The sequence below is a fragment of the Ambystoma mexicanum genome, chromosome 3p, assembly GCF_040938575.1.
Source record: "Ambystoma mexicanum isolate Mex_15411 chromosome 3p, UKY_AmexF1_1, whole genome shotgun sequence".
Taxonomy (NCBI): domain Eukaryota; kingdom Metazoa; phylum Chordata; class Amphibia; order Caudata; family Ambystomatidae; genus Ambystoma; species Ambystoma mexicanum.
This window is the reverse complement of record NC_090925.1, coordinates 12173096-12200889: the sequence shown is the minus strand read 5'-3', so window position 1 is coordinate 12200889 and position 27794 is coordinate 12173096. Positions and strand designations below refer to the sequence as shown.

The 27794-nt window shown below is 47.4% G+C and overlaps 1 protein-coding gene across 1 annotated transcript in view; it reads right to left on the bottom strand.

Annotated features, from left to right (window-relative positions):
• LOC138580072 (gastrula zinc finger protein XlCGF26.1-like) overlaps positions 1–27794 on the bottom strand; it is a 392628-nt gene that overhangs the window by 309464 nt on the left and 55370 nt on the right. The window contains exon 4 of the mRNA XM_069650324.1: positions 5116–5226. Within this exon, the coding sequence (XP_069506425.1) occupies positions 5116–5226 (111 nt within the window). The remainder of the gene's footprint in view (positions 1–5115; positions 5227–27794) is intronic.

Below are 27794 nucleotides of genomic sequence, written 5' to 3'. Positions count from 1 at the left end.
ATTAATGGCCCAAAAACACAGAGATAGGAAGTAGGTTAGGCGATGAACATCCAATTTTCAGCAGGTGGAAATAGGATCACTTGGTCTGATAAAAACTTAACCTCCTTCAACGGTTTGTTTGATCGCCTGACCATTGATTGCCAGAATATTGCCCTTAATGGCCTTAATTTGATCACTAATTTGCTGGGCATAATACGGAGATCGAACAGTAATATTATTTTGAAAAATACAAAGGGCAGAAATCACTCCCACAAATTTGACCAAGTGATTCAGGATAGGAAAAAAGAAATGAAGCGTGATATTCGGGAATTTAAGGAGCTACGTGACTTAGACGATTAAGAGAGAAGTAAGAGATCTAGTAACATTAAGACACACTATAAAAATGAGTTAATATAATACCAACAATGCAAATTGGAGATGTATATATAAGCTATGTAAAACCCACGATTCAAAAAAAATGTTGGTACCTCTATCGCCAATTCCTGATGGATGAAGATAATAGGGAAAACAATGACGTGGGCCAGGAGGTTTGGAAGCAGTATATTTTACTGATCTCTTCTTCAAGACTAGTCACATATCTGCTATCGCTATCTGCATAAACTCATATGGTACCTACATGTTCCCCTTCGGTATTCTGGACATCCTTAAAGTGATCTCAAAAATGAAATCTTCGCGAGCCCCTGGCCCGGACGGGTTGGCTAACATTGTTATAAAACAAAATCCTAAGAAATGGGCAGTGCTCTTCCTCCAGTTATTTACTGGTATATGGGAAACCGGTATTATACCAGCTATCTGGAGGAAAGCTATAGTTATTCCTATTTTTAATCAAGGGGACAGAAAATTGCCTGACAACTACAGATTACTGGCAATGGCTGATAGCAGCTGTAAGATTTTCTGCTCCCTATTAGTAGACAGGTTGAACAACTGGATAGATGAGAAGGGTCTCCTCTCTGCCCAACAAATGGGTTTCAGAAAAGGATACAGCAGCCTGGATAATCTGACTATGTTGAAATATATTATAGCTGGCTCTAAGGATAAGGGGGAAAAATTGTATGTGTGCTTCATAGATTATTCGAAAGCTTTTGACTGTGTCAATAGGGGCCTGTTGTGGGAGAAACTGAGGGGGAAAAAGATCTGCCCAAAAATTCTCCATTTCTTGGAAGAAATGTATAGGGAGACCACGGTGTCCATCTGTCTGGGTAAAGGAGGGATGTTATCACCTGAGATTAGTACTAACACTGGCCTGAAGCAGGGATGTGTTACATCACCTATACTCTATCACCTGTACGTTTCAGATATGTGGGAGAGCTTTACTGCTTTAAATTATTTCCCACCCATTGTGGCGGGGAAACCAATATGTGGCCTTATGTATGCAGACGATACTATCCTTATGGATAAAACTCCGGTAGGACTGCAAAGAATGTTGAATGGCCCGTTTCTTACTCTGAGGCGAATAACCTTAACATCAATGTAAATGAGACCAAGGTTATGGTATTTGGAGCTACAAAGCCAGAGAAGAAAGGACTTACCTCTAGATGGCACATTAATTCTATTAAACTGGAGGTTGTCGAGGCTTACCCATACCTGGGGATGCCCATTCTGAGCAACCCCTACATTATTTTTTTCCAAGAGGCAGTAAACTTAAAAATACTAAAGAAATGGAACGTTATACGGAAATACATGGCTAGTAAAGGAGGCCACTCCATCGAAGGCTTCCTTGAGGTATATAAGAGTTGTATTATTCCCGGTATTATGTACGCTCTGGAAACAGTGGAGAGCAAATATTTGAGTAAACTAGATCAACTTGAAGGGAAGCTCTGGAGACCTGTCCTTGGACTACCCAACGCTGTGCCTATACAAGCAATAAGATGTGAGTTGGGGCTCATCTCCCTCCTGACTCTGTGGAAAATTGGATGCTGTAAACTTTATTTCAGAATAATATCGGGGGAAGGGGAGGAAGGTAATCTGCTTAACGTTATAGGAAAAAATAAAAGCGAAGGCAGGTTTAAGAATACTTATATTGTAAGTTTACAAAATACAGTATTATCCTTCCTTGAAGCCCTAGGCTTTAAGGACCCTATGGAGAAAGACAACACGTGCATTTTGAAAAATCTTAAAGAAAAAGCATGTATCTGGGATCTGTCTGAAAACCAATCTTATCTCTATACTAAGTCACGATACGCTGCCTATGCTCTCCAAGACATTAAACCTGCCAACCCAAGACAATGGGCCTCATTACACAGTAGGCAGTAACCATGGCGCTATTAGCACCATGGTTGCCGCCGGTATATTACCGTGTCTGCGTTGGTGGATGGCGGAATTACAGCCCTACTACAAGGTGAGCAGGGGCGGTAATTCCCCATTCACCAAGGCCCTTCCCCATTCCCATTTTTGCCCCCATAGGGCATAATGAGAATGGGGAAGGCGCTAATCACGGTACCGCAAATTGCGGTACCGTAATTAGCACCAAGGTCCCTTTGCAGGTTTGTTTTTTAACGCCTACTAAAAGCAGGCGTTAAAGTACCAACCCGCAAAGGGACCTCGTAATAAGGTGGTAAGGGTTAACGGTCACCGGTAGCATTACCGGTGACCGTTAACCCTTACCGCCTTCCGTGTAATGAGGCCCAATACCTGTTAAATACTGGAAACAGGGCTTTAAGAAGATTCATTTTGCAATTGCGCCTGAATATAGGGGGAGGCCCTGTAATGAAATAATGGGGCATGGACAAATATCCGGCAAGCAGAAAGACCGTGTAGGCATTGTAAAATAGAGGTGGAGACTGTAAGACACATTCTTACCATGTGTACCGAATTAAAGGAATGGTATTATAAAGGGTATGTAAATATAGTTGGGGATCTTCAAATGATCGAATCTGACCAATTTTCGTCAGTTATTTACGACGGAGAGATAAAGGTTTTTACTGGGGCAGCCTTTTATATTTGGAAGCAAGCAATCTGTTAGTAAATTATTTGTAACTGTCTTTTAAATATGTGTTCCTTTTTTCCTCCTTTATGAAATATATTTTTAGATTAGAAATAATTGACTGTAATATGTCTGCTAAATGGTTTTATGACTGAAATGTAATTGTTTTTGTTGATATATTTTTCTTGTAGTGTATAAGGTTTTAAGTAACCAAATTGCACTTTAAACTAATAAAAAATAAAAAAAATGTAAGAACACACTGGACACTCCAATTCAAAATTACAATGGAACAGGGGAATAAGCAGACCCCAGAAACTTAAAATTCCCCAAGCTTAAACTGTTTAAAAGGAAAACAGCAAGGCAGCAAACGAGGAATCGAGAAAAACTTGGTGTTCACCAAACAGTCAAAGCACATAGCAGGCTTCCATGATGGTAACCAGCCCTGCAAAGTCTCATTTCCAATCCGTTCAAAGCAGTGAACCACAGAGGGGCAGGACAAGAAGAGACACAGCAAAAGGCTGCTGAGGGCTGTCGTTCCGAGCCGGACTGAGGTCAGAATGCAACAATACAAAGTGCTTAGAGTCCTTTGGGGTCTATAACCCAGATACTGGCAAAAGCCAGAGTCTGAGAGAGAAAAGTTGCTAGCTTGCTGGGGGTATAGCTCATAGCCTGGCAGGACCTGAGAAACACAAGCACTTAGGCATTGGCCCCCTATACAACTTTTTTTCAATATTTGTTAAGTGAATGGTTAGGGTTCTACATTTCTTTTGGACAGCAATTGTGTGCACTTTGTGCAATTTTGCTCGCCATGATTGCAAAAGATTTTTCTTTGTTTAAATAGCGGGCCCCCCCATTTGACATAAAGCCGATCAAATCTTGCATGGTTCTTCTCTGGTAACAGCCGACCAGCATTTTAGGGAAGGAGATACCCGAGCAGGCTACAAAAGAGACTAAAGAAAAATCACCCCGCACTGACTATCACACGTTTTTCGACAGCAACCGATGTGTGCACTTTATTCGCACACGTTTGCCCAAATCCGGCCAATTACATATACATTTATATAAACTTGAACAATTCCCCACCCCTTCAGGATGCCTTGTGAGCAGCACAGAAGACATGCAAGTAGCATCTGCAAATTCTGTGCAAAGGTGTCAGGCGCGAGCCACTAAGCCAGTGCCTGAGGGTTAGTTAAGGAAACCAGAAGCGACGGTCTAAATTCTCCATGGTAGAACTGTAATCATTGCGCTTTGGATGCGAATGCGGCCGGAACATTACTGCTGTAAAATTAGCTTTTTACCTGTGGGCCCTGGACCACTGCCATGCCCATTCTCCATCTTGCCACAATGATCTAGACAATGCCGCCCTGAAATGTGAAAAATGCACTTGTGTATTCCAGACGTTGAGGACTGTAGGATTGTCCAAGGTCTTGAAGAACTGAGCAGACCTGCATAGTGTCCGGCACGGCAGGCTAAGGCGTGGGGTCCGGCATGAAACAGCAGACTGCCTAGGCAGAGTGCATCCGATCCACTGCTAGGGGCAAATGACAAGCCCAACGGCAGAAGGTGATACAGAGAACAATGACCCATGTTAGCACATCACAGAACCTGAGTGAAGTGGATGGATGGATGGGGATTTACAGGCATGGAATGATGGAGGGACTAATGCACAGAAGGTATTCCATCATGGAAGACATGCACTATTCATTGTAAGTGTACCAGCATGCCTTACAGAGACTACTGTTGACCAGTTCTGTCTTCCAGCTCTTAATGGCCGCCATGGTGCAGCACTCAGATGCTTAAGACTTAACTACTACCTCTTACCTGGATAACGACTCCACCATTAATTACACGGCTCCTTTGCCAACTCCCTCTTGCACACCCTGGAAGATAAAGACTGGTCGCACCAATCGCCACATCTCCATATATCCTCCACCTTCCCGCCCTGTCGATATGATGTCTACTACTCTTTTATAAGGTGTGTTTGGACTTGTGGCAGCAACTGTGAAATATTAAAACCAGAGTAGTTTGCCCTGATTCCTTTGAATGGCCAATGTACACCAGCTGACGATGGTTACGTCACAACACAGGGACAGCTCATATATGATGCGTGCAGGGACAGTTTTGCTCAACGTTGTAGGAAGGGAGCTACCCAGACCCCACATGCTTCACTACCAACCCAAGTATCTTCTCACCTGCAGGACTACTGGCACATTCTCTTTTCAACTTGTCTTGAAAGTCGATACAGCAGGCCTCCTCTTCTTCCTTTATTTTGAATTGAGAACCGGGACTCATCGCTGCTTGTTCTAATAAAAGGTTAAAAAAAAGTGACGTTTACAAATGCACATATAACTACTGCTGAAGTGTCAATGATGTATTGGTTGCACTAAGTTACATTGACCCGTTTGGCAGAACCAGAAAAGAAAACCTATGAATCTGCAGCATATCCTTTCATCCAGCTTCCTGTGCTGGGAAGCCACTGCCCTCGTCTTGGGATACAGGACACATTACACACACCTGCCCAATGTCCTTCTGATCTTCACCCCTTGCCTTCACAAGACGTATTATCGCTGCATGATCAGAAGTGATAACATGGCTGCAGCAGAGTATGGGGCCTGAGGAGGAACTGCTAATGAAAGCCAAAAGGGTTTCAGACAAGGAGAGAAACTAGACGTGTCCGTGCTTGAAGATCATGCAGGTGCTGGCCCTTCACCCATACCCCAGAAGGTCTTGGAAACAATGGAGGGGCCATGGCCGCCCATCCTGCCCATGCATCCTCTCCCGTCGCCCGCCCTCCCTCCCATTGGTTGCACTGCTCAGAGCCCACTGGACAGACTTGCCTGGGCAGCCAGTAAAGCACAGAGGCAAAGGGTGAACCCCACCAACCCTGATCTGCCTGTTCTGAGGAAGCGGAGGGCGTCCTCACAGCTTTTCCCCCTGTGCCTCCTTTTGGGTTGCCAGGGAAAGGCCATTGCTTTGGGTCCCGACCCTGGGGGTGGATATGCAAGGGACGATCACAAGGGAGGAGGAGACTTGGGGAATGGGAAGAGGGCGTCCTTAGGTGAGACATGGTATCCCCCAATTCCCTTTCACAATGAACCCTCCATCCCTCAAGCCTTTATAGGCTTTTGTCAGTCCTTTTTCTGTACCTCCCCTAAAACTTCCCCAAAACACACCAGTTTGCAACTGGGACGAAGAAGAGGATAACTAGAACAGCACATCCTCATTTTATTAATGCAGACATATCGACCCCAACTATGTACCGAGACGAGGAGGAGGACAATGCAGATAAAGCAGGACTACCGCTTGGTGAGCAGTATAGTCCTTTATGGAATATTCAGAAGGGGGACTTTAAAAGAGGGAAATTGAGTCCGATGTGAAGGCCGATGGAGCAGCCGGGAAAGCAAGTCCAGGTCAGCGGTGTGGCAAGAGGAGTGCTTGAGACCTGTGTGCAGATGCAGAGTATGCAGCAGGAAGTGAAGCCAAGGTGTGCTGGAAGCTGAGGGCAGTCCGCGAGAAGAAGACCAGTGTGACCGAGCGAAGCGGTCACAGGAATTCTGACCTGCAAGTGGAGCATCGCTGGGGAGTCGCGCCACAAAGAGCCGCTGGGAGAGGTAAACGAGGTAACGCAAGAGAAAGCAAAGACCCGTGGCGGCAGAGACCTCGCAACCCCCTAAACTCCGACTGCTGAGTGTGGGCGACACCAGGCTGGCAGGTGAAGATGCAGTGAGCATGCTTTTGAATGCCGAACGAAATAAAAAGTGTAAGAAGTGCTTTAAAATATCCCACAGAGCAATGACGAGTACTTTTCAATAACAAACTAATTGAAAGTCATTATTGAATGCCGCACAGAACCATTACAAGTACCTTTGAATAACGAACAAATTGAAACTCATTATAAACACTTTTGAATGGCAAGCAGAGCAAAAGCAACTTTTGAGCACTCATGATTGGAGTGAAAGAACGGTTGTGAAATTAACTGATGCTACGAACGGTATTTTGTGAAACACAAGTATTGACAAAGTCAAGATAACACCCAGGAGGGTATGGTATGAGAAACCTAGTATTGGCCAAAGCCAAAAAGAGATCAAGGACCTGCACGTTATAAGAAAGCATTGGCAAGAGACAGGAGAAGCCAAGAAAGGGGACTCGGTTGCGTGACCTGTAATGGGTGGACCGGGTGGTCTGACAATGTCTTACAAAACTTTGAAAATATCCATCAAGAAGTTTATGTTGTGCAGCAACCTTTTATGTGCTTTTGAAACCAATATATTGAACTGTCTATGTGAACTTGTCAGGTCCCTGGGTACTAAGGCTCTATTTTTGCAGTTTTTAGGTGAAGTGTGGATTGTATGCACAATAATTTCCTTGACCTTCATGTTAGTCAGCAAGCATTCTCCCAGTTAAAGATGGTGAACTTCCTGATCAGCCATAATTGGCTAAAGACTATTGTGATGCAGTTTGGAACCTCTGGAGAGGTTCTAAACTGCCTTTCATTCAAGACCAGCTTTTTAGAGGTCACAGTGCTTAAGAGCTCCATAGAAGACTGAGGAAACCAAGAAGAAAACACAACAGGAGATGTCAGAGAATGAAATTCAGATAAGTGACAAGTGACCTTTTAAAAAAGAAATTGTTTGCAACTTGCCAAGAGAAAATTGCATGTGTAACTTTAATGGAAGAACTGTTATAGAAAGTCAGATGAAGAGAGTTTTGTAATTTAATGAACTGTGTAAATAATAGGAAGAAACTGTAAATAATATTAAGCAGGAAACTGTGTTTTAAGGTTAGAGCATGTTGCTGAAGCGCGAGTTCAAGGAAATGTTATTCCGACGTGCGTGCTGTGCATTGCAATGCTTGTGTCCTCACGCCTTGAAAAGTCGGAGGCGCGTTAGAAGAAGGCACCTTGCGACGTGTATCTGAGCGTTAGTGAAGTGTTGTAAGCATCGCATATCGCGTTCACGAAAATGACTGAATGGCGAAGAGAAAAAGAAGTCAGCTGTGAGGAAACAAAGTATCGGTTGAGCGCGGTTCCCTTGTTAATGCTGGCGCAGTCCGTCAGCAATTTGCGTGCGCGCAGTTGGCAAGGTTTTCTACTGTTCGCGTCAAGTAAGTGAAATGAAAAGAGAAACCTATAAATATTAAGTATCTCTGATAGGAGATAAGGACTTTGTAACAAAAGTGAAAACGGGTGAAACAAGGGTGAGAAGCAGCAATCTGCAGTGACAAGAAGTAATATTGTTGTGCAGCAATTTTAAAAGTAATCAGAAGTCCATGGTGCAGGTTGCAGACAGATTTATGGACAGAGAAAGTTACCCATTTTTAAGGAGCAACAGTGCAAAGGTTGAATAGCAATTTCTAATTGTTGAGTAGCAACTATAAAAGTAGTCAGAAGTCCATGGTGTTGGCTGCAGATAAACTTTCACAGACAGAGGAAGTTACTCGTTTTAAGGAGCAACAATGCTAAAGTTGAATAGTAGTTTAGTTCTCTAAGTTGAAGCAGCTTCTGGAAGAGTTGAGAATTCTTTGCAAGCCTGAGTCAGGAACACAGCGAACAGGTCAGAAGAATTGATACCAGGATTACCATCCTCTTAATTAACCTCTCAGCAGGGAGCAGAAGCAGACAGGTAATACGGAGGTTGGGAATTAAAATGTTTTGAAACAGAGTTAGAGCTAGTACAGAGTAATAATTAACTTATGCTGACTTTTACAGGGTTTCCAGAGTTCTGAATCATTGGAAGCAGAAGGAACCCTGAAGGACCTTTTCCGTTTGTTATTTTCTCCACTTCCCCTTTTCCCCCCGGTCTGGTCAACTCAGCAGTTGTTAAACTTAGCTGCTTGGTGAACCGGTTTGGGGGATCTGGTGGGCTATTCGCCTGCTCCTGCAGGTTTTCGGCACTGGGACCTCACAGAACGTGTGAAAAGAACAAATATCAGAAGAGCTGGGAAGAGTCCTAAGGAACTGTATTTTTTGGAGAAAGCTAGAAGATTTGAATTCTTGGGGAACGGAACCCCAGTATCTTGTTAACAATATTGTGAACTTGGTGAAGGGGAAGCTGATTACAAGCCAAGAGCTGGAAGAAGCTCTGAACTTTATTTTGAACACTATTCATCTTGAGGATCTGAACACATTGTATACAGTTAGTTTTGAGGGCAAGTATAGGTTTTAGACACAGACAGACATTTGATTTGGACTTCCCGACACAGACTACCCTTAGTTTTCTTTAGGTAGGGAAATCACACCTGAGCATAGGGCGAGTTAGGCCTTACTCCATCCTGATTTTTTGTTTTGTTTTTTAAATTCAAGTTTTATTGCTTTTTCACATATTTTATGTGACAGCCAAAACGTCAATACAATCCCCCAACAAAATACTGAACAGAGGCCAAGTTACATAATCCCTGCAAATCTTCCCCATCCCTGCCGCCCCCCCCCTCCTGGTATTGGCTACCACCACCATTCGACCCGTGTAAAACTAAAGGCACACATAGCTGGCTGATCAAATCTGGCATGCACGTCTACCCCTCCTCTATTGGCTCACAACCTCATTCCCTCAAGGTCCGCACAGTCTGGGGTCCCAATCCCTTAGTCACCAGCCCGTCCCTTCATTCCACTCCCCGTTGCATCCTCCCCCCGACCCCCAACTCCTCAGGTGGCATGTACCTGTCCCTAACTTCTCTCCATTACATTTCAGTGCCCGCACCGCCTCCATGGATGGCAGCCGTAATTCTTTCCATCACGTAAATATTCTTAGCAGTGTACAACCATTCCTTTTTACTCAGGAGCAGGACCTTCTTCCAGTGCATGCCAAGCATGCCCTTCCAGCCAGCAACAAAAAGTGTGCCACGTGTGGAAGGCCGCTATATTCCCCCTTCACTGCCATCCAATCCGAAGAATACAAATAGTTGCATTGGCACTTGTGAGACCCCATCCAGTTCCTTAATCCACCCAAGCACTTCGTCCCAAAAGACCTGCACTTTCTCGCAACCCCACCACATGTGCCAATAATCCGCACTCGCACCACACTCATGCAAGCACAGAGCGCTCCCCCCGAGAACATTCTGGAAAGGCGTATCAGATCATACTGCAATTGATGCAACAACTTGAGCGCATGAAGCTTCTACTGGCATGAGATTGAACCCGTGTACCCTCTACAACAGATTGGGCCTCATTACACGGAAGGCGGAGAACCATGGCGCTATTAGCGCCATGGTTCATGCCGGTAAAATACCAGCACCGCCTTGGTGGAAAGGGTAATTACCGCCCCATTCCAAGGTTGGCGGGGCGGTAATTCCCCCTTCCACCATTGCCGTTCCCCATTCCCATTTTTGCCCCATAGGGCATAATGGGGATGGGGAAGGCGCTAATTACGGTACCGCAAATTGCGGTACCGTAATTAGCTCCCTGGGTCCCTTTGCGGGTTGGTTTTTAACGCCTGCAAAAAGCAGGCGTTAAATTCCCCAACCCGCAAAGGGACCTCGTAGTAAGGCGGTAAGGATTTACCGGTACCAGTAAAATACCGGTACCGGTAAACCCTTACCGCCATCCGTGTAATGAGGCCCAATGTCTGCCACAATGCTGCATCCAATTACAGTCCCCTCTCCCAATTATCCCAAAGCCTTTCTGTACTTGCCCTTCCTGCCTCCACCAGCGCACCGTACAGCGAGGAAATCAACCCCTTCATCTCTGTTTGAGAATCCAGGATTTTCTCTATCGGGGTGAGGTCTCTGTATCTTGTCCTTCCAGACCTCCATCGTGTCCACTCCCTTCCGTTGCAAATAGGAGAATGCCTGCAGATTACCCATCCCGAGTGCTTCCTCCAATTTCGTTATAGGGATAAACTGACCATGCCTCCATAACTACCCACTCCTCGTTAAGCCTGCCTCAAACCAGCTCTGGAACCTATCCAAATTTGGGATATGGTCCCTCACCCCCGGTGCCCACAGGTGACTCAGCGGGGAGGGCCAAGTCGTTACACCCATCATTTCCAGGCCTTTCCTCCAAATATTCCAAATGACCCCTAGAATGGGGCGTTCTCTAATCCTTACCGGAATCCGCTCCCTAGGAACCCAAAGCCATTCCCCCACCGTTGCCGGCCGAAGATGAAAATGATCCAGCCCTACCCAATGGTGGTCCCCGGATTCGGATCCGAGTGGCCCTATAATACAGGTACAGGTCTGGGAGACCGCCGCCCCCTCTATCTTTCGGGAGCACTAATACATCATGCGCCACACTGGCCTTCTTTCCCTGCCACAGAAACTTGAGAAGACACCCCCTCATCTCACAAAATGTAGAGTCCAGAACCACAATAGGGAGCATCTGGAATGGTAACAGGGACAAGAACATATGGTTCTATTGACTTGGGCACAGCCAAAGCCAAAGATTGTGGCCACTGGCTAGTCTTGTTCTAAAGTCCATGGCTAGTGCCTGATCAGTGTATAGAATATACAGGGGGCACGGTTGAAGATGTATCCACTGATAAAGGCCAAAATCTATGGTTGGTAGCCTGTTAGTGTTTTAAAATACTCACTGCACACGGGTGAAGGTTGTGACCACTGTCGGTAGCAAATCCTTTCATAAGTGGAAACTTTTTGTTGTTTTATTTTTTGCCATTGGGCATACGTAGGCTGATTAAATATATCTAACATACACAACATATCACAAGGCATTTGCTTTGGGTACTTAGACATATGCTTTCAAGCATTAAAGGTGGGAGATTCCAGCAGTGATGATTGGAGCAACACAGACATTGGCTCACTAAGATAGCATGTAGAATGTATTGATAAAGCTATAGGGATCTAGTGGTGAAATGTATGTAATAAGTATGTTCCCTCAGGCCCAGTCAATCAGAACCAGGTTTTTCTGCATCGTGTCCGCTCCTCGTCGACCCCTTACAAAACCCACTTGGTCAGAGTGGACCAATCGAGGCATGATCCAATCTAACCTTGAGGCTAGGACTCTGGTAAATATCTTTCTATCTACATTGAGAAGGGAGATCGGCTGATATGAACCACACACCAGAGGATCTCTCCCCTCCTTAGATATCACCAATATAAGGGCCCTAACAAACGAGTCTGGTGCCTGGCCGGTTTCCAAAATATTATGAAACAATTTAACCAGTTGTGGAACCAGTGTATTCGCAAGATATTTATAAAAGCCTGGGGTTTAGCCATCTTCACCCGGGGCCTTTCCCAACTGCAGACATCAGATTGCATTGAAAATCTCCCCGGTGATAGGGGCGTCCATCCCATTGACCTCGTCCACGTCTCCTCTCCCTTGTATAATCCCTATGGAAAGGAAGTAAAATCCTCCACAATCCCCCGGACATCTCTTCCACCACCCCATCAGGACCCTGCACTTCCGCTATCCATGTCATGATGCCTACCCTCGGGCATCCGGACCAGGCCCATCAGTCCCGGGAACAGGCATCCAGATGCTTAGAAAAAGCCCAGCAGCCCCGGCTAGGGGCTATCCGGGTACAGTCCTGGCGCCGTAGGCACCGGGCTCATAGAAGGGGTCAGTCTGGCGCAATAGGCGCCAGCTTCATATGCTTACACTTATCTCTTGCAGACCGTGCTGCTAAGAATCCAAGCCAATGTGAAGTCTGAAGGGGACTACTTTACTTCAGGGACTATTTTCTTACTCGGGTGTGGTCTTGGAGGAACTTCTTACCTGGGACTACTTTGAAGGCTATTTAAACCAGGCCCGAAGAGCAGCACACGCTTCGCGTTATTCTGCATCCAGCAGCGTAACGCTCACCGTGCCTGCAAGTCAGCATCCAGCCTTCTGCCACGCCCGCCTCGAGTCTGGAGCTCCTAGAGAAAAGGGGAAGAAGGAGGAAAGGTTAGAACATGAACATTACTTCTATTCCTCACCTGATTCCGGATCCATCGCGCCTTCAAACAAGGAAAGAGACGTTAATTTGATATGCGTCGCATCGCCCACTGTAGCGCTGCGCTATTCTCACCAGCCTTCGCAGCACCTCCACGATCCGCCGCAGTCTCCATCACATCTTCGCCGAACTCCGGCACCTAAGGGGGACAAAAGAACAGCAAGGTGAGCTGAGAGAATAAACAAAGGCAATCTCTGTTACCACCATAGACTTACCTGATTTTACCGCCGGAGGCATTATTCATTAAGACGTCATAATTTCTCACGCCGCACCTGTAAAAGGAGGGAAAGCAACAGATTAAACACAGTTATCATTTACCGGACGGTGTTGGGTAATACAGACTCTTACCTGAACGCTACCAGCTGCCACGAGGCAATCTTCTTTTCGGTCAAGCTGCAAGACAAAAGGAATCGGACAAGAGTGAATATCAGACATTTTGAACTCTTACGAACTATATACTTACGGTTCCTCACCAGGGACCTCAGAGTCAATATTGGTCTGGAACTCTCCCAATTCCTTCGGACCAGTGAAGTAACTGGTTATCTACGCGCCCCTGCATTCCACGCAGGAAGGAGAGCTCGTCTTTTATAAACATAAGGTGAGACTATGAAAGGAGATATCGGAGGTGATTAGTGGGAAGAACAGTGGGGTGTTATCACTCAAATCTACGGATGGGTAATTCCCCTTTCTCCACTTTCAGGAGAATACTTCTACGGATCAAGCAGACGAAATTAGGCGGGCCAGTCCAGTCTGTCATCTCTGCACTACGCGTCACTTTGGTGGAGACCGCAGCTGTCCAGTTACAGTCAACGCCCCTGTGGGAACCAGGTGAGCGTAACAATCCATCGTTCGGACCGCTGCCCTAGTAGACGGGCCGCCAACAAAGCATCCGCCTTATCTCCTTTTTCATAATATTTGTGCTTCAGGAACTGAAGCTTTCGGACTATCCTGCCGTCCTCCACAAACCGCAGTTCCTCCCTCTTACCCCTGACTGTCTCCATCCATTCTCCTACTTCTCCAACAATGTTTGTATATATTTTTCCAAGGCACCAAGTGCGCAATCTAGTCTTTAACCGCATTCTCTCCCTCTTTTTCTGAGCTCCATCTCTGATCCATAACCCCCTCACGGTTGCCTTTGCTGCATCCCATACCATACCCTAGTCCACCTCTGTAGTGTCATTCAAAAGGAAGAATTCCTTGATCGCCCCCTCCAAGTCCTCCCTGAACACTCCATCGTTCCACAATGATTCATTACACTTCCACAAAGACCTACCAACGCACAACCATGGAGACCATGTCTTGATCCGACCAGCTGACCGGATGAATCTCCTAGCCCAGGGCTATCTCCCGCCACTCCCTTGTGATACAAAAGGTAATCAATACGAGTATAGGTCCCATGCGGCGGAGAGTAAAATGTAAAGCCCCTCTGGATGGACGGATGGAAGGAGCGCCACATGTCCCATATGTCATCTGAATCAAACACTGCCTGCAAACCATCTCCGCGCCCCACAAGGGCTTCCATTCCCGACTGACGCAGGGCCCGTCTGTCCAAGGTAAAATCCGCCCACATACTGAGATCTCCCCCACAATCAAGCGCCCTGTACCCTCACTCAACACTCGAACCAGCATTGTCTTCAGAAATTTCAACTGCCCCTGGTTGGGGATGTACATAGTCGCAAAGGTAATCCTTACACCCTTAATGAGTCCCGAAACCACCAGCACCCTCCCATCCACAATCTTCCACATCCTCTCCTCTCCTATTCATAATCGCACATGTAATAAGATGCCAATCTTTCCCTTACTGGAGTCACCCGACCCTCAATACGCCTGTCCAATTAGACTGCAGGGAATCGCCCTTTCCCCTCCACGAGAAAACCTTGTCTGAAGGAAGAGAAAATCCATCCCCATCTTCCGAAACTCCCTGGCCACCAAGGACCTTTTAGTAGGTAAATTAAGCCCCTTAACTTTCAATGTGCAGACCCGCAGGTGGTCACCACCTCCCCTCTTTTTCAGATCCGCCATTGCCATGCCTCAGCATCCTCCCATTTCCTCCACCACATCAAACTCACATTAACCTCTACTCGGGTCACACCATATTTCCCTGTCAATTCCCCTATATCAGACCTCCCTAACCCCCCCCCCCCTATATCCCAACATATCCCTCTACCCCCCAGTGCCTCTCGCTCCCCCTGAAGCACCCGGTCTCTTCCAGGTAACATCACTGGTCGAGTGCCGGACCACCAATAGGACCCAAACCCATTGTGTCACCTCCACTCTCCTCTCCATGCCAAGAGCCCCCTTCCTTCCACCACACATAAAACCCCACCAACACCCTCTGACCCCCAAACAACCATGATCTCCTCCCCCCACCCCTCCCACCAAAACATCATTGTTGCCCGAATTCTGACTGGACCAAGATTCAGGACTTCAAAGTAAACCTTCCCCACGGATGGGCCATGTCAAAAGCTGTGCACTCGACAGAATTGGAAACAGAAAGACATGGTGGGGAACAGAGCACTCCTCAGGTATCAGTGGTCGTGTTTAATTTCCTGAATTTCCTTGAACAGGGCCCTCGATGCCTATTGGGCCCCTTTATGCGTCTGGGTCAATCTTCTGGTCCCTGTGAACCTTCTTCCGGCGTGGGCTCTGCATCCCCAGTCATTTCTCCCGTGACCCTACATATGTCATCCACTGTGACCAGCTTGTAGTTATAGCCATCTATCTCTTAAGAGATGGAGGAGGGAAATCCCCATCTAAAGTGCACTCCCTTCTCATTCAACCATTTCGAAAGGGGAGCACATAGATGCCGCTTAGCCAACGTGAGGGTGGACAAGTCCTGAAAAAACGTCTGGCACTACTCTGCATCACTGGACCGGTTGTGCTTGCCCTGTCCAGAATCTTCAACTGATCCGGGTAGTTGTGAAAGCAGGCAAGGACAGACCGCGGGCATCTGCTTGCTCCACCCGCCCTGTGCACCCTGTCGATTTTGGGTTAATCAATGGTGTCATCTCCAAATAGAAGCTTAGCCAACCCATGTATAGCCCTCCGAAGGTCCATCTCTGTTTCTCCATCGTTCTCGAGCATGCCAAAAAAAATCATAGATTGTTCCTCTTCTCACGGTTCTCGAAGTCTCCATCTTGAGAGTGATTTCAGTTTCTCTCCTCTCCAACTCTGCCACTCGCATGTCCATCTGAGTTTCCAGTGTGTCATGGGATGACTGATTGTTCTATTTATTATTAATATTTATTAGCATTTATAAATTGCACAGCAGTCCTTAGGCATCAAAGGCGCTGTTACAAAGAAACTTGCTGATTACAGAGGATAAAAAATGCTTAGTGGTTACATAGGTGAAAAAGCTTAGTTACATGCTTTGCTTAGTGAGCAGGTGGAGCGACTTGAACAGAGTGGTTTTGAGGGTTTTGCGAAAGATGGATAGGAATGGTTCAGCTCCGAGTTCATTGGGTAGTACTTTCCATAATTTGGGAGCTAAGTGAGGGAAACCTATATCTCCGGCGTTAGCTCTTTTGATGTGTGGAACGCAGAGTTGGTAGGCGTGGTGACTTCTTTTGGGGCGAGTAGAGATGACTCTGGTGATGGTTTCAGATAAGTAAGATGGTGCTGAGAGTCTGATGCATTTGTGCATGAGGGTGAGGATCTCTCTTTAGACACTGTCCCGTGACTGACTTAGCCACCATGCACTTTAGTATGGCTTGTATTCCTCTGGCTCTTGCCAACACAAGTTTCTCCCAGCTTGCAATACCTGGGCCCCTCTTGACTTTGGGCCACTATTTAGTTTCTCATCTTCATACCCTCTTTGGTATTCTCTTGACTTTGCTTCTACTTGTTTCATAAACTCTATTCTTTGACTTCCGTTTCATGTACTACTGTCCTTTCGCTCCATTTGTGAGCATTCAATTGTCTTTTCACTCTGTGCAGCATTCACAAGTACTTTCAATTTGTTTCAGTTCATTCGATATCTTGACAATACTTGTTCCAGTATTCAACGTTACTTTTAATCCCTTGCCGTTCACTCGGCATTTGCAAAAAGACTTGCTTATACGTTGTTAGGCAGAATCACATGCAGTATCCTTTGGGAACACTAATGCAATTAAGACTACAAGTGTCAGTACAATTTCACCTTTGGTACAAGCCTGTACTACACAGTTATGTGGTAGCAGTGGCTGAGCAGCAGCCAGACTTATCTCAAGTGTTGAGTGAGCAGTAGAACAAGTTACACAAAAGACCAACAAATACAGTGGTTCAAACAAACACTTACTCAAGGTTTCTTGGTAAAAAATATACATTTACTCAGTCAGTTTGAAATCATTACACTGGCAAGAGCACCTCAATATCACAATCTAATACTACAATACAAAACCAATCAGTTTCTGAACAAGTTCAGCTCATCTGAATAGGGAGCAAAATGGCACTTCAGTTACTTTAAAAAGGGGTAAAAAGAAAATGTTATAAGAATCAGTAGCACAAATACTTTCATAGACAGGGCAAAGGGTTCCAGTGAACTACAACCAGCAATTCAGTTCATAGGCCTGGGCCAAAGTCAATGGTTCAGAGTCTTTGTATAGGATAGCACAGTTCTGGTAGTAAACGGTTAAGTCTTTGCCACGGAATTTAGAAGAATTTGGCTAGGCAAAAAGTTAGACGAATGTTTAGGGAAGGACAAGCTTTCGAAGTTGGGAAAGTTCCACGAACTTTCGCAGTGGCCGAAAAGATTTCCGGACCGCGTTTGCACAGTACCTTTAAAGTGAAGAAGAGCTGTAGCTGAGGCAGTTGTTCCTGGTAGTTCAAGCAGATCTCGCTGTTCCTGAGCTTCAGTTGTGGGGACAAGAAGGAGGACATCAAGAGGTTCCTGCACTGGCCAGGGATGAGGCCACAAGCTTGTCAAAATGTCGGTTTAATGTGTGAGTGCCTTAAAGACCACAAACTGGTATCCTTCCCACTGGCTATCCGGTTTTCCACAGCACTCTGCAGAAATTCGACCAGGAGGGGACGGTGTTCAGGCGGCTTACGAGTTGGTTGTTCACACCAAACTCAAGGGAAGAAGTTAACCTAGAAGGGCTTCTCTGTCGATGGAGTTTCAGACAATTCAGACCTGCAGCAGGGCTTCACCGGTCGTCCAGGAGTTGCAGCAGTCCTCTTCCTTCAGCTCACCTTCGGTTCTTTCGTTCCAGTGATCGACTCAAGTCCCAGAGACCTGCTTTTAAACAGTTTTCCCCAATTCATTCCAGCCTGGCTGTCACTCACACAGTAGGGTGGCTGTTCTTGCCGGACAGACAGCCGGCCAATCACGCCAGAGTGCATTCAGGTCTCCTAGGAGTCTAAGCACAAGGAGTTTCGGGCACCTCCCTCACATCCTGTCCACCCCAGACACCCTGGCGCCAGAGGAGGGCATCAGCACTGAAGCCCGCCAAAGGCCAATGCACAAAGGGACCAAACCTGGTTTGGCGCGCAGAGACAAACACAAGAAGGACCTTTCATAAAAGAAATGGTGAAAAAAGTCAACCAGAGTGTTTTTACAGATAGGTCTTGGGTGCCATATTGAAAAACATGGCCTACCTGATTTTTATCTACCGTTGTGCGCGGTCGGGAAAAATCATGGTAGTTTGATCTAAACCACTGCCACCAGCCCTTTAAAGTAGGAAAGGGTAACATTTGACTGTTACATGAGTGTTTTGACTCAGGGGAAGCTAGGCTACCCCTCCAGCACTCTATAGGAAGATAATGTGTTCTGGGTCTATAAATTTAAAGAGACTAGTAAAGTCAATTTAACTTTACATGCTCTGGGAGACGGTAGCCGTTCCCAGAGAAGGTAATTAAACCTTGGGAAGTCTGAAAGACATCCCTGTGCCACTGCACTGAAGGTGCTGTGTGACACACAGAAAAAGATGATGCCTATGGAGTTGTTTTAAAAACTTCATAACCAAAGAACACAAAAGTAAAACACACATCAAAATACATGGAAGAGTGGGAAAAAAGGCTCACACTCTTCCCAGGTAAAACAATGAAATCCTAGAAATCCATCAAAGTTGCTGGGGGTCTCAAAAGGTAAGGGAAATGAGCACATTTTGAGAATTCTCCCTAACATATGTTACCGGAGCGCCCCGGTCGCAGTGTGTATTGGTTTTGAACTCACCGGACGCACACAGCAACGTTCATCCTCTTGGCTCCTCCGCGATGGGCTTCTCCAGACTCTGCCTTCAGCTATCTGCACTGCACAAAATGCCAGCTCTCCTGGCTTCTCCCCACCAGACCCGCTCCGGCAGATAGCAGTTCCTCTGGACCCTCACACAGCCGACCACAGCTACAGCATCCCCTTCTCCTGTGCAGCACTGCTCCAGCCACCTGTGTCTCCAACTTTTTTCCTCCAGCCCATTCGTCGTGTCTCAGAACGGCAGGCATTTTTATACTCATCAGGTGTGTTAAGTGGCCCCAGGTGTGGGTCATTGAGTTCTCTTGCCCGACTTTGGAGCACTCCATTAGGAAGACATGCCTGGTTGTACCACTGGTGTGCCTCCATAGTCCTCTTCCTCGTCTCAGTACCAGCGTGGTGTTTGGTACTGTCCGATTTAATAAACAAAGCATTTGCACCTCGGTTTGTTTGGTCTCTGATATATGTGTGTGTTAGTGAAATGAGGATGTGTCCTCCTAGTTGGTCTCTTCCACGTCCCAGGACTAAGGTGGGAAAGAAGGGAAAGGGTTGACAATATCCCACAAAGGCTTTAGGGATAAAGGACTCATTATGAAAGGGGAAAAGGGGGATACTGTCTCATCTAAGGACGTCTTCCTCCCATTCCCCAAATTCCCTCCACCCAGGTGAGCATCCCTAGCCTATCCACCCCCAGGTTCAGGATCCAAAGCGATGGCCTTTCTCTGGCCACCTGAGAGGAGGATTCGGGGAAATAAAAGGTGAGGACACCCTCAGGTTCTTCACAACATGCAGCAACTGAATTTAAAGTACACTGTCACCAATCAGACGCAATACAACCATGTAGGGTCAGGGTAGTTAACCAGGGAAACTAAGCAGACTTGGTCTCCTTGGATAAAACCCTTCTTTTGGGGGCTCCAAAGGTCGACAACAATGTAAGAGTCGTGAGATCTGAATGGATTTAAGAGGGGACAAATAGTCAAGGCATCGTAAAAGGAAAGAAAGCGGCATGGACTCTAATAAGTGACCAAAAGAGGTCTTTCTTCTTTCACTTGCGTGTCAGATCAGTGAGTCAGTGAAGGGTCGTGCAGTGGTTGGTGGCTGAGAGAGCTCTGTGGTGAAGTCACTACTATATTAAGAAGGAACCTTAATATGTGATCTGTTCACATTATACAGATTTTCTTTAAAAGGACTCATTTTTCCAGGGAGAGAAAGAAGAGTGGAAGGAGGGGAATAGGAAGGATCTGACCTGGCCGCGCATGAGGAAGCAGTGACATTGGGGCAATTTATGGTGGCAATCCAGGATTCCAGGAACTCACTTGAGGGCAAAGTGCAGACTGTCACGGTTGAGCTTTCCCTGGTGCGAGCTGACCTCAGGCAGACGGGTGAGCGGGTGTTTGAAGCCGATAAGGGAGGATGCGGGGGGCTAGGGGGGGCGGTCAAACGATGAAGATGTAGTCACGATACTGCAATCGAGGATTGACACTCTTACAGTAGCTACGAGAGCGCTTGAGGCCAAAGCAGAAGATGCAGAATGCCACACTCAACAAAGTAATATCAGGAACGTAGGTATAGCATAGGGGGAGAAGGGCCCCAAAGTTGAACTGGACCTGGGGCAGCTCATCACAGATGTCCTGAAGGTGAGAGGGCTATCAATGTGGTTTAGCTTTGAAAGGGTGCACAGGGCATCTGGTTTGAAATCCCCTGTTGGGGCTTCGCCGAAGCCCATCGTGGCGAAGCTCCTGAATTACAGAGACCAAGATCCGATCCTTCAAGACGCGCGTATAACAAAGTGGGGGGTATGAGTATTTTGGTCTTTCCGGACTTCACCCAAGAAGTACAGAAACAGCGCAAGTCCTATGATGGGATGAGGAGACTCAGAGACCTTGGCTTGAAATCTATGATGTTCTTTCCTGCAAAGTTGCAGGTGTTGGTAGATGGACACTCCCATTTTAAACAGCATCTGGCTGAGGTGTGGGACTGGTTGGACTCCCGAATATGGGGACAAAGCTAGACCCCAGAGTGTGAGGGGGCATATATTGGGGCCAAGAGTGGGGAGTTCCCCCTCGCATTAGAAGTCTGACCAGGAATAATGATGCAGGGAGAGTATGTGTAACTGAGGATGGCATGCTGGAGCTGAGAGGGGAACTATTGAAGCCAGGTTGGGGTCTTCTGAGCTAAACGATGTAGACGGTGGCAATGTGGGACCTGTGTGGAGTGGGAACAATGGCTGAGACACATGTCTGAGATTGCCGTTTGCTTTTGCACGGCATGCACGAAAGGTGATGTTTTAAGTGACGGTGTGGAACAAATATTGGTAGGGTTAACATTGTGGGGGGATTTATAATTTTAGAGCTATGGAAAGGTGCGTAGGAAGCCTCACATGTGTGTTGAGTCGTTTTATATTAATGGCCTGGCCGTTTAATGAACACAGAGAGGTGTTTTTGCTAGGGGTGGTCGGCCGAGGCTGGGTGGAGCAGCCCACCGTAGTGTTTTTCCCTCGCCCACATCTCTGGCCATAAGGGTTGGACATGGGAGTTGAGGGGTAACCTAAAGCCTTGTGTGTGTGGGATGAGGATGAGGTTTGGGTGGGCAGGACAGATGGGGGTGCGTCCTATGCTAGTGGTTGTGGGTGTGGGGTGGGGGCAAGGTGATTCTCTTGGAACAGGGGTTTGTTTGTTTTAGGCTTGTTTGCCTTTTTCTTACCTTGTTGGTTTGTTCTGGAGTCGGGCTGGTGGTGACAGGTACTAATGTCGCAGATTGGACAGCATGTCTACATTGAAGATAATAAGCTGCAATGTAAGAGGCTGAATAACGTTATTAAGAGGTAAGATTCAGTCGTATCTTAAGAGGCATAAAGCTGGTGTGGCTATTTTGCAAGAGACCCATTTGGTTGGGCATGGCTGCAAGTGCTGAGGGCACGGTGCAAAGGGGATATGGTTGGCAAGGCTTTCTCCACCTACTCTAGGGGGGTGCTCACATGGGTCACGGATTCCACGATGCTGAAGATATTGCAGACAATGGAGGACAAGGAAGGGAGGTATGTAGCCATATTGGGTGAAATACTGGGTATCGCAATGTTTTTTCTTGGGACTTTTACGCTCCCAATGTGCGCCAGGCCGAGTTCTTCCAGGGAATATAGGACTTTTGGTACAGCACAGGAGCGCTTGGACTTTGGTTTGGAGATTTCAATTTTGTGTTGGATTGTGCACTAGATGTGGCCAGCTCTACGGGTAGGCAGCTGGGCACAGCAACGAGAGTCTTATCACGGGTGGTTAGGAATCTCTGCCTTACAAATGCATGGGGGTGCTGCATGGTGACAAGTGCAGTTACTCCTATTTTTCTGCGGTCCATGGATCCTATTCACTTACTGACTACGCATTTGTTGGAGGAAAAACTTGATTGGGTTGCATCGAACGAATACCTGGATAGGACTTTCTCGGACCACTCTCCCATTTTGGGGGGGGGTGGCTAGAAGGAACACTCACCCACACAAACCCAAGTGGAAGTTTGATAACAGATTGCTAAAGGATGCTGCGTTCAAGGCATTGCTAGGAATGAAATTAATCAATTTCTGGAAGATAACTGGGGCACCTTGCACAGATCTACTAAATGGGAGGTATTGAAGGTCTAATTAAGGGAATATGCATTTCTGCGAGAGTGGGCGTATGACATTCAATCATCAGAATTAGGATTACGGTGAGTAATTTATCTGCTTAGATTCACATTCTGTGCATATAGTCCGACATCTAGTGGTAATCACAGAATATTGCATCTTTTTTTTTTCGAAGATCAAAGGGGATGTCGACATGGGCTTGACTGTAACACTATCCCCAACGTGACGTGCCGTGCACCCAAAATACCTCCCGCGTCGAGGTCCCACTGGTAATTTTTATTTTCTGCAGTGAGGGAGCCTTATATTCTGCATGAGTGAGTACAGAAGAGAGAAGGTGTAAGAAGTCTATGTTCCTTCTACTCCAAAACGGGAGGAAGGGAGGGCGCATGTGAATCTAAGCAGATACAATCATCAGAAATACAATTACGGTGAGTAATGCATGTCTTCTGATGCTTGTGAATCTGCTTCGAATCATATGCTGTGCATAGACTAGCGAGCAGTACCCAGAGATGGTGGTGGGATGTCAGAAGGAACAGGTGCAAAGAGATGTCTTAGCACTGCTTGTCCCACCTGAGAATCAGACAGAGTGCGCATCTAGGCAGTAGTGTTGTGTAAAGGTGTGTACAGAACCCCAGGTTGCTGCTTTGCAAATGGAATCTAGAGGAACATTTGCAATGAATGCTATGGTAGCCCCTGTGTCCAGAGTAGAGTGTGCTCTAGGCATGAAGGGTAGATCTCTCTTAGCAAGAGCGTAACACAGTGTGATACAGTTTACGATCCACTTAGAAATAGCTAATTTAGAGACAGGGTCACTTTCGCTACCAGCTGCCACTGAAATGAAGACGTGGTTTGTTTTTCTTAGTGGCTTTGTTTTTTCCAGATAGTAAATCACAGCTCTCCTCACATCTAGTGTGTGGAGGCTCCTTTCTGACACGTTAGTGGGGTTTTGGAAGAAGGTGGGCAGTTCGATGGACTGGTTCACATGGCACTTTGAGATAAATGTGGGTGCAAAGCGTAGGTGTGTGCGCAAAAGCACCTTGTCCTGTGATTCGTAACAAAGGGGTCCTGAACTGAAAGGGCCTGCAGTTCACTAACTCTCCTTATCGAGGTAATGGCCACTCGGATGGCAGTCTTGTAGGCGAGTGCCTTAAGGCTAGCCTTGTGCAATGGTTCAAAGGGAGGTCCCATTAGTCTGGTATGGACAACATTCAGGTCCCATCCGGGGGCTGGGTTGAAAAAAGGGGGATGAAGTCTCGTTACCCCCTCCATAAAGGCTTTAATGACAGGAATCTTCCAGCATGAAACTTTGATCTGGGACGTATTGTACGCCGAAAGAGCAGTTAAGTGGACCTTTAGAGAAATGAAAACCAGCCCTGAATCTAACAGGTGAGTTAGGTAAAGGACGATGTCTTTAGGAGAGCAATCAATACGATTTCCGCTCTTGGTATTACACCAGGTAACAAAGCGCTTCCATTTACTGGAGCAGCAATGTCTGGTGGTAGGTTTCCATGCCTCCCTGCGTATGTCCATGCATCTCTGAGGTATTTGAAGGTGCCCAAACTCTATGACTTCAGAAGCCAGGCTGCTAAATTGAGTGTTTGGGGGCATGGAAATAGTGTCACTCCCTGATCATGGGACAGCGTGTTGTACGGGCATGGCTGCTTCCTAGGAGGGGAGACTGACATTGCCATGAGATTGGAGAACGAAGGCTGGCGGGTCCACATAGGGGCCACCAGGATCATCGTGACTGGTTCCTGGTGCATTTTGTGCACTATTCTGTTGAGAAGGTGAATCGGGGGAAAAGCGTAGGCAAATCTCCTGCACCATGTTATCAGAGACAGTTCCCCCTCAGAGCGGTTCTGTGGGTATCTGGAGGCGTAGCCTGGGAATTGGGTGTTTTCCTGCGTGGCGAACAAGTCGATCTCTGGGAATCCCCATTCTGCAAAGACATTGAGTAAAATGTCCTCTTATAGCTGCCACTCGTGCTCTACGGGTGGGAGAGGAGGGAGGAGGAGTCTCTGCTGTGTATGCCTGCCAGAAGATTGAGTTCCCCTGGAACATGTTGTGCGAGGAAGAACATATTGGGCCTCATTACGAGTAGCGCGGTAAAAACGGGGTCATTACCGGCATGGAGGTAAGGGCGGATCCGTGCTCGTATGGCGCCGCTAATAGCGGGTGATTACGAGTGCGCGAGCATGCGCGAACCCCCATGCCGGTAATGGCCATACCGGCATGTCGCTAAAGGCCCTCCAACATCTCCGATAGCGCCATCACGGGACATGCCGATACCGCCTCTGCCTAGAACCCCTTAATACCGACCCGGTAATAACATGCAAATACCCTGCTCGTAATACCGGACCCGGAAGTAACGTCATCGCGTCGGAACGGGAAATGCGCCGGCCGCCATCTTTAAAAACACAATCCATTGCAATCCTCCCAAACCAACAGTTGTTTACAGGAGAGAGCAGTGGCAATACATACACCATGTCGAAGGCGACCCAGAACACTACCCCCCGCCTGCGGAATAAAAACGCTTTTCTGATGCAGAATTGAACATGCTTGCGGATACCCTTCCTGCACATGCTGATGTGATAAAAGACCAGAACCTGAAGCGTGAGGTGCAGCAGCGCAAGAAGGAGATCTGGCAGGAGGTAGCCCGCAAGGTCTCTGCTGTTGGAACCACCCCACGGACAGTGAGGAATTGCAAGAAGTGGTGGGATGACCTCCACCTCAGGGTCTGCAATATTCTTGCAAGCAACAGGAGGGAGGCCATGGCTACAGGCGGGGGTCCCCACTCTCCTGCCAAACTGACCACCTGGGAGGAGACGGCAAGCACCTTCATCAATCTGGAGTCCATCGAGGGATTTGGGGAGATGGGGACGGGTGCGGCAACATCAGCAGATGGAGGTGAGTGACCCTGCAGATGTCTGTATGGGAAACCATGACGTAGCAGAAGTTATGTGGAAGAGAGTCTAGGCAAGGCAATGCATGTCCCAACACACATATGAACATATTCTTGTCCAGATGGAGCGGCAAACCCTGCCACATTGAAATGCATGCTGAGTGCCAATCCCATTACCAACACACACGGACCTTGCCCATGTAATACATCACACAAACCCCAATACAACGGCATGCCACCTGCCATGCAGCAAATGCCAAAATGCCCCCTAGTACTACCCTGTGTGACACACCTGTAAGACATGAATGCATGATTAATGAGATACTCCACAGCACCATATAATGCATCTGGCATGTAACACCATCACTGATGCCCTGAATCTCTTCTACCCCCCCCCCCCCAAGGCACCGATGGAGAAGATGGCAGCCAGGATACCACCACAAGGGCATCCACGTCCCGGCCACAGAAAACGGCAACTAACACCACCAAGTCTGGGGCAGCCTCGCAGCCCACAGCTACACCCAGTGCGCCTGACACTGTGGACACCCAGCTGCCCACACCTACACCATTGGAAGGCGAGGACCTACAACCACTGGCCACCACCGAAGATGACGTGGAGGAGTATGTGGACCAGGAAGGAGTCACGCATGTGGGATGTCCACACTCCCCAAGGCCCGTTTCCACCCCCACCCCAAACTCAGCCCTCACCCACCTACAGCAGTGCCGATCCCTGCCTGCACGATTCTGACCTGAGCCCCATCCACGAAGACAGCACTGATAATGCAGGACCCGTGACAGCACCCTCGACCACTGCTGCACCCACCAACAGCCTTGAGGTACGGCTGGCGAGAGTGGAGGCCAGACAGGAGTCGATGTTGGACCTGCTGCGCCAATACATCACGGATGGCGAGGACACCAGGCGGGAGATTTGGCTTAAAGCGCTATATAAATTCAATAAATATAAACATAGTGGGGACTACAGCCGCCATAACGGCCAACACAGCCGCAGTCAATGCCTCGGCAGTGCTGATGAGACTGTCTGGGGGCCATCACACAGGTCCTGACATCCATCCTACTGCACATGCAGTGGCCACGACTTGCAGCAGGCGTGGAAATCCCCACCGACTCCTCACCAGCCACCACACCTGCTTCCTCTGTCCCCACTTCCTCTGGAACCCCGGGCCCTGTGCGTCCTACGAGAAGGAGTGCGAGTCACACTGAAATGCTGCCCCCGGACAGCAAGAAGTCCCGCAAATAGTGTGAGAGAACTATGGGAGTGGCTCAGATGGTGTTGGGGGTGAATGGGAGAATTAGGGGGAGTTCACTGGGGGGGGTTTGGGAGTTCACTGGGGGTTTTGGGAGTTCACTGGGGGTTTGAATCAATACACACGTTGTGTGAAAAAACATTCAATGCCTGGACATTGTTCATTTCGTGTGTATCCATTTAATGTATGACAGTGTTCACTGCCCAACTCCCAACATTCCCTGTGTTCATGTCCACATGGACCCAGTGTGTCACTGACACACATCTATCAAAGTCCCTGTGGTTCAGAAGTATTCGTGAATCAGTGATTGGCGTACTGCATGGCCATCCTGTGCATCACGTACTGGCAGGGGTGCTGCTTCACCTCGGTCTCCATCCTCATCATCCTCACCCAGTGCATGCATGTCAATGTCAGGTGGCAGTGGTACATTTCTCCGGACGCACATGTTGTGCAGCATGACACAGTCCATGGTGATCTTTGCCACCTTCTCAGGCCTATAAAGGAGTGCGCCGCCAGACCTGCTTAGGCAGCGGAACCGTGCCTTCAACAGGCCAAAGGTCTGCTCAATCACAACACGGGTACGGGTGTGAACCCGATGGTACTCCTCTTCATGGCTGTTCCGCGGGTTCTGCACAGGGGTAAGTAGCTACAACTTCAAGGGATATCCTCTATCACCTGCAAGCAAATACAAATAGGTGTGTGTCACTCTGAGCTGCCACCTTCAGGATTCACAGTCATGCCCGCAGCTATTTGGTGTGGACATGCACATGTCCCTGTACGTATGCACAAATATTATCTAGATGCATTCTATACTACTATGAGGTGTGGTAGTCTGGATGGCGTTCAATAGATGATGCAGGGTGAAATAATGCATGCTGAGGCGGATGTACTGTGGTTGTATGACAATGTTTCACCTCCCATTTCTGCTGTGTATACTAGACTGTGCATGGTCACACTAGCCACATTTGAACAGTTGCAATCATGTTTGGTCATGCATTGCTTGACATACCCATGGTGGCCAGGTTGTGAGTCTTACATGTT